General features: G+C 39.8%; 1 protein-coding gene across 2 annotated transcripts; it reads left to right on the plus strand.

Moving 5' to 3' along the window:
• The first annotated feature begins 595 nt into the window (after window positions 1-595).
• Window positions 596-9,091, plus strand: klhl26 (kelch-like family member 26). 2 transcript variants are annotated; one of them, XM_086090083.1, is made up of 3 exons: window positions 596-827; window positions 5,329-5,530; window positions 6,082-9,091. In XM_086090083.1, exons 1-3 carry the CDS (start codon window positions 728-730, stop codon window positions 7,676-7,678), a joined length of 1,899 nt encoding a protein of 632 aa, XP_085946209.1. In that variant the 5' UTR covers window positions 596-727; the 3' UTR covers window positions 7,679-9,091. The 2 variants fall into 2 exon arrangements, with proteins under 2 accessions (XP_085946209.1, XP_085946208.1); XM_086090082.1 differs by having other exon boundaries at window positions 607-823; window positions 5,348-5,530.
• Window positions 9,092-10,381: the final 1,290 nt, after the last annotated feature.

Genomic DNA, 10,381 nt, shown 5'->3' on the forward strand with positions numbered 1-10,381 from the left:
TAAAAGCATTTACTTGATCATCAAACAGCTTTCAGCTTTTATTAAAGGAAGTCTATAATAGAACAGATTTACTTATATTCCTTGATATTGATGCATTTGCGCATTTATTTGACGTAACTGATATCCAATTTAAGGTTGTAGCCTATTAGTGGCCCCAAAGTGTCACTAGTAATTAAACAAAATGTTTCTAGTAAAAATCGTTGAGTAAAGCAGTCGTTTTACTCGTGTGCCCTATTATAGTGACATGGATACCAAGGCTATCAAATAAACGCCTTTTTGTTTTCCGTATTTTTTTACGAAGCCTGATTCGTCCCTACTAACACTTTGGCTAAAGGGTGTCTTATTCACATTTGTATTTTATTTACAAGTTTGCGTTTCATTTTATATTGGTATTTTCATTTTTATTTTATTCTTCTGGAAAGATTCATTAAGCATATCTGTTTGTAGCATATGTTCTGTACGTTAGAATAAAGTTACAAACAAATAAAATAAGCTACAAAAAAAACAACAACCCCACTTTGACTTACCGCTTACCGATGCATGCTGCGCCGCCAAGCGACCGGAAACTGTCAATACAATAAGAGGGCGTTGGAGATGTCGTCACCGGTCACAACAGGCGTCAACAGTTGATCGCTTTCTGCTGTTCAAGCTTGAAAAGCAGTCATTGACGACGCTGTACACTGCCTTTAAACACCATGCCCTGGCAACGTGTTTAATTCATTTTCTCATGAGCTCTTGCAAAATGCTCTACGAGTTTCACCGTGTGCTAGAAGATGGCGAAATCGGATGGTGGGGCTATCGAATCGACACATTCGCAGAACAGGTGAGTGAGTCGGAGCTGATGGCTGTGGCTTGTCCTCGGGGCTCGGTTGATGGTTCTTTTGGCATCGCCTTGTACCCGCATTCAAGCTAGGGCTGGAATATAGGAAACGCCGAGGATCAATCCGGGCCTCCACTCTTGGCGGATTGTGCTAGGCTAGGAAGAGCAGGACATTGGTTAACAAATTACGAGCAGAGCTCAACCGTTGCGGGCATTTCAACTGCAGTGCTAATTTTTTATGTTGCCTACATTATTTATTCAAAATGAAAGCAAATGGTGGGTAATGACAATACAGCTGTTACAAATCGCAACAGTGTCTAAAAATTAGGGGTGTGAATTGCCTAGTACCTGGCGATTCGAATCACAATTCATAGGTCACGATTCAATATCGATTAATCCCGATACAAATCTATAAATTGATTATTGTGAATTATTAAAACTCAAATTTAGAAAATACTCATCAGTAAACTTGTACATGTACACTGTAAGATTTGTATGAAAATGTATTTATCTGAAAATTCAAGTTGTAGTCTGTTTCATGTCTGAACAGCACTAAAATAAGATATTAAGGCTTAATGTTCCATTTATATAATGTTCTTCCATGCTTAATGTGTAAATCCTAACCCTAAGTAAGACGTTTTGTTGAATATTCACATAAAACTTTTTTTTTTAATCGATTCGGCCGCATATTGAGTCGATTCGAGAATTGTGCGCTATAATATCGCGATATATTGCCGAATCGATTTTTTTCTAACACCCCTACTAAAAATAATGGCTCAAGTCATGTTTTGACCAAAATAAATTATATTTTTGCCTTATACATCTCAAGATGCTGGGCCCCGTTATTTGTCTCGATGGAGATTCAATTATTTGTTATTGTCAGATGATCATTGTGATGAAATAATTTTATCGCACTAAATCAAAGTGAATCTGACCCGATCTCCTACTCACTTTTGTGCGAATCTATGAAAGCTATACACGTGGGCAAATAATGTCAATTTCTTCTCATTTGAACAAAAACAGGCAACTTAAAAAAAACAGGAAACGGCGCTGATGTGTAAAACCCGGAAGTCAGAACTCCGTGACATCTACCCAATTACATTGTCAAGCAGCTTCGACTGTCATTTCACAAATCAAAGACTTAACATACTGATCCAATTGCTATTAATTCTATTTTTCGCTAATTTTATACATCAATTTACAGTCCGAAGCCTCATCCGACTATTGATGCAGCCATTTGTCGATGAAATAGTTTTTCCTTCTATTACACCACAGGATGCTGCAACTCTTAATTCACCTGCACTGACCGTGTCCGAAATAATGGCAGCCATCGATAGCATGCAAAGCAATCGAGCCCCGGGTTCAGATGGCTTTAATTCAGACTTCTTTAAGAAATTTAAAGATAAATTGGCCCCGCTTCTGCAATCTGTTTATACTGAGTCACTGGAAACTGGTTCCCTCACGCCTACTTTTTGTCAGGCCTGTATTAATGTTTTGCTTAAAAAGGATAAAGATCCTGACTTATGTACCTCTTGTAGACCCATATATCGCTGCTAAAATATTGTCTAAAGCTTTGGCTTTACGCCTTGAGAACATTTGACCAACAATCATCTCAGACGATCAAACTGGATTCATAAGAGGGCGCCAAATGTTCTATAATATTCGGACTCTTCTTAATGTAATTCATTCAAATGCTAATAATTTGCTCCCTGAAGTGGTGATTTCGGTAGATGCCGAAAAGGCCTTTGACAGAGTGGAGTTTAATTATTTATTTGAAGTGTTAGGCAGATTTGGTTTGGGAGAAAACTTTACTTCTAGGATACGTCTTTTGTACTCACCGTAAGCTACTATATAATGACATTCAGTCTCGTTTATTTCCAATACTACGGGGCAATCGTCAGGGCTGTCCTCTCTCAGCATTGTATTTTGCGATAGCGATTGAGCCTTTGTCAATTTATCTGAAGTCCTCTCACACATATAATGGGTTGATAAGATCAGGAATAGAAATTAAATTGTCACTCTATGCAGATGATTTACTATTATATGTTTCTAATCCTGCTATATCGATATCTCGTATATTGGCGCTACTTGCCAGATTTGGTTTGGTCTCGGGCTACAAGGTGAATGTCTCCAAGAGTGAATGTTATCCTATAAATCAATCGACACTTCAATTAGTTCAGTCGGACATTCCTTTTAAATTGTGTCCTTCGGGTTTCAAATATTTGTGGGTTAATATAACCAGAACTATTGCTTCTCTCTTTTCTGCCAATTCTTTCCCCTTGATGAATAACCTTAGATCTGATTCCCTTCAGAGATGGGAAATCTTCCCCCTGTCTCTGATTGGGTGGATTAATACGATTTAAGATGATAATCTTTCCTAAATTCTTGTTTCTCTTTCACTGTGTACCAGTTTATTTTTATTTTTATTAAACAAATCTTTAAAACCTTAGAACATTGGAACAAACGATTTCAAATTTTTTGGGGGAAGGGTAAAAAGTACCCAGGATTCGTAAAGCGGTGCTTGAGAGGTGTAAATTCAATGGAGGGCAATCGCTACCAAATTTCCAATTGTATTATTGGTCTGCACATATTCACAAGATTTCATATTGGTACGCCTCAGCAGATTCGCTGTGGAGTAAATTTAAATCAAAATCTTGCACATCATCTTCTTTATCAGCTTTGGTCGCCTCCTCTATGCCAACTGATCCCTCTGATTTTACACATAACCCAATAATAGGCTCTACTCTCAAAATTTGGTATCAATTTAAAATACATTTTAAGTTTACTCTTCCATCTGTCTTAGGTCCATTACTGAGGAATCATTTAAACCCTCGATGCTGGATATGGGCTTTTCAGTCTGGTGTGACAGAGGTCTCAAAACCTTCACACATTTATTTAAAAAAGTTTTTTTTGCAGTTTTGCGGACCTCTCAACTGAGTTCAGTCTCCCTGCGTCCCATCTCTTTCGATATTTTCAGGTCCGACATTGTGTCCAGTCTTTGTTCCTAAGCTTCCCTAACTTGCCAACAATTCAGGTATGGGAAGAACTCTTATCAATCAGACCCATTTCAAAAGTCACAAATCTCAAGGATATATAATGAGCTGCTTGATTTAGGTAGCATCCCTGATGGTCGGATCAGGGGGGCTTGGGCTGACCTTCGATAACGATTGGTGGAAGGCTGCTATTAATTCTTTTCATACAAGCTCAATTTGTGCACATCTGACTCTTATACAATTCAAGGTGGTATTCCGAGTTCATTACTCGAAAGCTAAGCTGTCCATAATATACCCTAATGTGTCAGATGTGATAAATGTCATCTTTCACCATGCAATTTAACCCATATGTTTTATTCATGTCTAAACTCTGGGAAAATTGTTTTAATGTTACGTCTTAACTGCTGAATGTCTCAATGAATGTCTCTCCATTTGTTGCCATTTTTGGAATTCCAGTAGACTACGTGCGGTTTACACGCATCCAACGGGAAGTTTTGGCTTTTACATCTTTAATAATACGACGTCACCGTCTTCTCCAATGGAAGTCCACTAGTCAACTTTCCAGTTCTTTGTGGATGAGGGGTGTAATGTCTTTTTTGAAAGTGGAAAAAATTAGATACTCGAGTGGTAATTTAACTAAATAGAAATGGGCCCCCTTCTTGGCGCTTTTTATTTCCATCTGATACCTATTCATGGAATTGTCAAGCTTCCCCTCCTCTCTCGCTCTCGTTCTCTTTCTTTCTCTCTTCTGCTCTCTTTCCTATGTATATTTTATTTTTTTGTCTTGTTAAACGTTAAGAAAAACGTATGAACATTTATGGTGGTAGGATGTATAAACATTTCAAGAAGTTTGTCATGCTATTACAAAATTTCTGGATGTGCAATTGTAGATGTTCTGTTGTGAAATGACACTGTTTTCTTTTTGCCTACATGCCAATAAAAATACATGAACACATAAAAATATCGAACCACAATTACATTGAAATCAACACTTTCTTGATTTTTTAAAATATTTATTAGTCAATATTCTGATTTTTTACCTCTTAAGTTTTACTGTGCTGCAAACTTTTCTCTGTTTGTCAGGTCCTTCCATAAGGAATGGCTTGAACGAGATATGAAGCCCAACAAATGTCAAATGCCAGATTTTATACTTTGAAGAAAAAAAAAGTAGCTACACAAGTAATACTTTCTTAAACGTTTAAATAATACAGAATCTGCCTCTGAAATAATCACTGAAACTTATATCATGATTATACAGGGCCAATGCCAGTTCTTGCAGGGCCACTACCCAAAAAAAAGGCTTAATATAGAGTTCTGGTGAAATTTGTTGAGCAATAAAGTGTCACGAAGACACCACAACATTTTACATGGTATGCACTGAGCAACAATGTTTACTAATACAAAATAATTAATGCTGATCTACTATAGAGACTGCCCTGTCTGGCAGACCTAAAATGGCCGCCTAATTCCGTGGAAGAATCTTGAGAAAAGTTGAGTTACTTGTTTCACTCAAAGGTCTTTTTTTCTGTTTCAGTATGGCTAGCAAGAATAGCACCCTCCGCTGCACGTTTTCAGCCCCCAGCCACAGTGCCACTCTCCTCCAGGGCTTGTCGATATTGAGGGCTCAAGGTCAACTTCTTGACGTGGTGCTGGCCATCAATGAGGAGCGCTTCCAGGTTCACAAAGCTGTGCTGGCCGCTTGTAGTGATTACTTCAGGTCAGTGTGGATCACGGGACTATTTCCGATCCCATTTACATTTAAAATTCAAAGCACTTGACGCTCGCACTCAAAGCAAAACACTTAGTGCAACTAGACTGAAAGTAATTTGGTGGGGAGTGATAAGTAATTCGCTGGAAAATGTCAGACACACTATAAAGTTCAAAATTAGGTTGTTTAGAATATATTCTGACCTGAGTATGTATGTATTCTTACTGGCCGAACTTCACAAGTACAGAAGTATGTTTACCAGATGTGATCACTAAAACTACTAATACTAAAACTAGAGTCACAAGCACATCGTTTTTGGAAGAAAGAAATGGAAATAAATAACATGACTTTTGAATGGCAATTAGATATAAAGAGGGTCTTGGTGCGGGATTCCCTGTGCAGTCTAGACCTGTGGGATGATTCAGAACAATATAGAGATGTCAGCCCCTTGTGTTTTGATATCATTAAGAACTCTGACCTTAAGGAAAGAAGCTACAGAGTATGATTTCAGACGAAATATTATGAAAGATTTACCATTTGCACTTGTATTTATGTTGCAGAGCTATGTTCACTGGAGGCATGAAGGAGTCTAATCAAAATACCATTGAGCTGAAAGGTTTGTCCGCCCGGGGCCTAAAGCATATTATAGACTTTGCTTACAGTTCGGAAGTCACTTTAGATCTGGACTGCATTCAGGATGTCCTTGGAGCAGCTGTCTTCCTCCAGATGGTCCCTGTTGTGGAACTCTGCGAAGAGTTCCTCCAGTCAGCCATGAGCGTTAAGACATGCCTATACATCGACCAGATGGCAACCACCTTCAGCCTGTCTTCCATCAAGGCGTCGGTAGATGCCTTCACCTTTCGCCACTTCCTTCAAATAGCCGAGGAGGAGGACTTCTTGCACATTCCCATGGAGCGCCTCGTCTTCTTTCTGCAGAGCAACAAGCTGAAGAATTGTAGCGAGATTGATCTCTTCCACGCGGCTATTCGATGGCTGCGGCATGATGAGTCTCGGCACGCTCAAGCCAGCAATGTCCTCTGCCATGTGCGCTTCCCTCTCATGCGTTCGTCTGAGCTCGTGGACAGTATCCAGAGGGTCGACATCATGGTGGAGGACGAGCAGTGCCGCCAGTACCTCCTGGAGGCCTTCAATTACCAAATTCTTCCATTCCGACAGCATGAGATGCAGTCACCACGCACGCTCATTCGTTCCGACGTCGTGTCTTTCATCACCTTTGGCGGCACCCCGTACACCGACAACGACTGCACAGTAAGCACCAAGGTTTACTACCTCCCTGACATCGCTTTCCGACAGTTTAAGGAGTTGACTGAGATGGACACGGGGCTTAGCCACGCTTGCGTCGCCGTCCTTGATAACTTTGTGTACATTGTGGGCGGGCAGCATTTACAGTATCGCAGTGGCGAGGGGGCTGTTGACAGCTGTATGCGCTTCGATCCGCATTTGAACCAGTGGCTGCGCATCCAGCCAATGCAGGAGGCCCGCATCCAGTTTCATCTCAACGTCTTGAACGGGAAACTTTATGCCACTGGAGGGCGCAATCGATCTGGCAGCCTGTCATCTGTGGAGTGCTACTGCCCAAAGAAAAATGAGTGGACCTACGTGGAGCCATTAAAACGCAGGATTTGGGGTCATGCAGGGACTCCATGTGGAGAAAAGCTGTACATCTCCGGTGGTTATGGCGTCTCTTTGGATGACAAGAAGACTCTTCACTGTTACGACCCGACGTCTGACCAGTGGGACTTCAAAGCGGCCATGAATGAACCTCGAGTGCTGCATGCCATGATATGCAGTAGAGATCGGGTTTATGCTTTGGGTGGACGCATGGACCGCGTTGACCGCTGTTTTGATGTGCTGGCTGTCGAGTATTACGATCCACAGAGTGACCAGTGGACAACAGTCAGCCCGATGAGAGCAGGGCAGTCTGAGGCTGGCTGCTGCTTACTAGATGGAAAGATCTACATCGTCGGGGGTTACAACTGGCACCTGAACAATGTCACAAGCATCGTCCAGGTGTACAACACAGAGACTGATGAGTGGGAAAGAGATTTGCACTTCCCCGAATCCTTTGCTGGGATAGCTTGTACACCAATCATACTTCCACAGACACATGTTGAATATCTGACCTCTTGGCTGTGATCATGTGCGTTATTCAGGCTCATGGGACTTAAAGGGGAAGTCAACCCTCCAAAACATTTTTGACAATAATATGTTCCATGTAGCCCCACTAGTCTAAATACAGTATTCTGGTTAATATTGTATTACTGGAATATGAGTTAAACAGCAAAATACAGCTTCTTTTTTTTTTTTAATCAACATCAGAAGGCGGCCTTTTTGCCACATGCTGTCTAGTGAAAATGACAATTTCTCAGGTAACAACCAATCACAGCTCAGCGTCAGAAAACAGGTGAGCTCTGATTGGCCGTTGCCTGAGCCGAGCCACTGTGATGTCATCATCAGTCAGAGTAAGTGGCAAAATGGCCGCCCCCTGACATGGATAAAAACGGCTGGATTTTGCTTCATAACTCATATTCCGCAAATGTGAATTAATCAGAATGTCATGTTTAGACTAGTGAGGTCACATATAACATATTATTGTTAAGAAATATTTAAGGTTGACTTCCCCTTTAAGACAAGGACCATAAATGGTAGTCATGGAAGGAAGTGTTTTGTTTTGGGGTTTTTTTACTAGATGGAGGGACATAGCACAATACATTTTGATGTGAAGTTCATACATGATTACTTGATGTGACTTCACGTGTAGTCCATCTTTTTGTTGAATTTCATATTTTAATAATTTCACATTTGATTTGGGGCCATTTGATATAGCAAATTAAGTTCAATCAGTGAGTTAATCATTTTCATCAACATTTATCATGCAAAGATTAAATCATTTAACTGAACTCAATGGCATTTTAAAAAGTAATTTATGGGTTTAAACCTTATTTATTTGTTTTAATTTTTCATATGTTTTTATTCCATGAGTCACAAACCAACTTGCTGAAGGATCTATTTTGCAGGCCTTGCCTTGATTTGGATCAACTGTAAATCAACTATATATCTACCGAGAACCAAGTCCTTAACTTAATATTTTTCTTCCTCACTGTGCTCCTGTTTACCAAGGTCTGATCGTATTCAAGCTACTTACTATCTTTGTGTATAATCCTGTGTGTGGACCTGTTGTGACAGCAACCTGATACATTAGTGTCTTTGAATGTCAGCTCTTAAGTGCTTTTGTCTTTGTGTACGAAACGTTTGTGTCTTTTGAGTTGATATTCCTAGCTACAGTCAAAGGATCTTTCATTAGTGGCTCAACTGCATTTTTCAAAACACAAGGAGACATTACTACTCAAGTTCTTTTGAAGGAAAACGATGGCCACAGATCTGAGACAATGACCATGCACAAGCTGTTAAGGATATAATGTGCACTTTGCCCATGTCAGTAAAAGCACATTGTTTTTTGAACGTACTGTTTTTTGAAGTGCAATATAAAGAACTCCCGTCACATGAGAATGTAATCATTTAATAAAGCTGCATCTTGGTTTAAAACACGCTCTGTGTTTGCATGTTTTGTTCTTTGGGTGCAATGGAGTATGAAACATTGTGTCAATTAGCAACTGTGGATGTGTTTGTACTAATTTACACTTTCTTCCCAATGCAATCAGATTACGATGCACCCATACTGTATGCCTGTTTCCATAAATTACTGTACAGTTGGTCAGAATAGAGAGCTATCATATCGATTCAACCACCACCAGGGAAATTAAATAATACATGAGCGTGTATATATATATATATATATATATATATATATATATATATATATATATACAGTATATTGTTAGCAGTACTCTACTGGTTCTGTTTGCAAAGTTTAACAAAGAACAGATCACCGGAGGGATGGAGTCTGCACTCTGGACCATCCATCACCAAGGCTTGTTGTCATTAGAGTTGGGTTCAGTGACATGGGAGGAAATTGAGTTTCAATTCCGGGACCTAAGAGACAGGGTGCTAAAAACGAGGAGTCCCACCGTTCAGCCCACTTTGAACCTTGCTTTCACAAACTTTTGAATTTTGTTTCTTCCTGGGATCCAAACATGGAAACATGTTAAGTGTTTTGTCATAACACTAGCATGTACATGAAGATTTTAAATAAAGGACACAAAATACATTAACATTACAAAAAGCTCATTGCCAAGATTTGTTTTCTTGACAATAATTGATAGTATTATGTTCACTAACTGATTCTCGTTTTAATGCTGACCTAGCATCAGAAAGCAGACTAAAACAAAGCAAAATAGACAAACTATACAGTGTCATATAGTTACATAATATATAACTACATCATAGCACAGGGTGAAATGTGAATCAAGGGTTGGACAAAGACATTTATTTTTGACAATTCTGCACATCCGGGCATTTCTGCTATTTCCCCAATGCAACGCTTCCTTTTCACAGTGAAAACAAACAGCGGGTTATATTGCGTTTGCCTGTGACTATCATTTCAATTTGACTTGCGACGTAAACTCGGAATTGTTCTTACAAAAGTAGCCATTTGACACCATCTTGTGGTACAGCAATTTTAAGTGAGTGGTGAGGGAACTCAACAGTATTTCACTTTCAGTTAAAGTAACTGGTTTGGGTTCTAACCTTTTGATTTTCCTGGCCCTTTTCACTGTTGTGCAAGGTTTGTCGTTTAGCATTCTCAGAATATGACAAGTGCCTCACGATTGAGATCCACAATGGCTAGTGAAGATTGACTTGACCAAAACATGTGGACATTTTGACAAGTAAAAGGTGGGCGCGGCTGCATGGTCCGACCCCGCCTTCCCGCGCTCGGAG

The sequence above is a fragment of the Leptonotus elevatus genome, chromosome 11, assembly GCF_054856555.1.
Source record: "Leptonotus elevatus isolate MCC_2025b chromosome 11, RoL_Lele_1.0, whole genome shotgun sequence".
Classification (NCBI taxonomy): domain Eukaryota; kingdom Metazoa; phylum Chordata; class Actinopteri; order Syngnathiformes; family Syngnathidae; genus Leptonotus; species Leptonotus elevatus.

Excerpts from the sequence above, each read along its gene's own strand:
- klhl26 (XM_086090083.1), top strand. The coding sequence starts at position 728 with ATGAGCTCTTGCAAAATGCTCTACGAGTTTCACCGTGTGCTAGAAGAT. Across the intron at positions 828-5,328 it reads CACATTCGCAGAACAGGTGA|GTCTTTTTTTCTGTTTCAGT; the intron begins GTGAGTCGGAGC and ends TTTCACTCAAAG. Across the intron at positions 5,531-6,081 it reads GCTTGTAGTGATTACTTCAG|AGCTATGTTCACTGGAGGCA; the intron begins GTCAGTGTGGAT and ends TTTATGTTGCAG.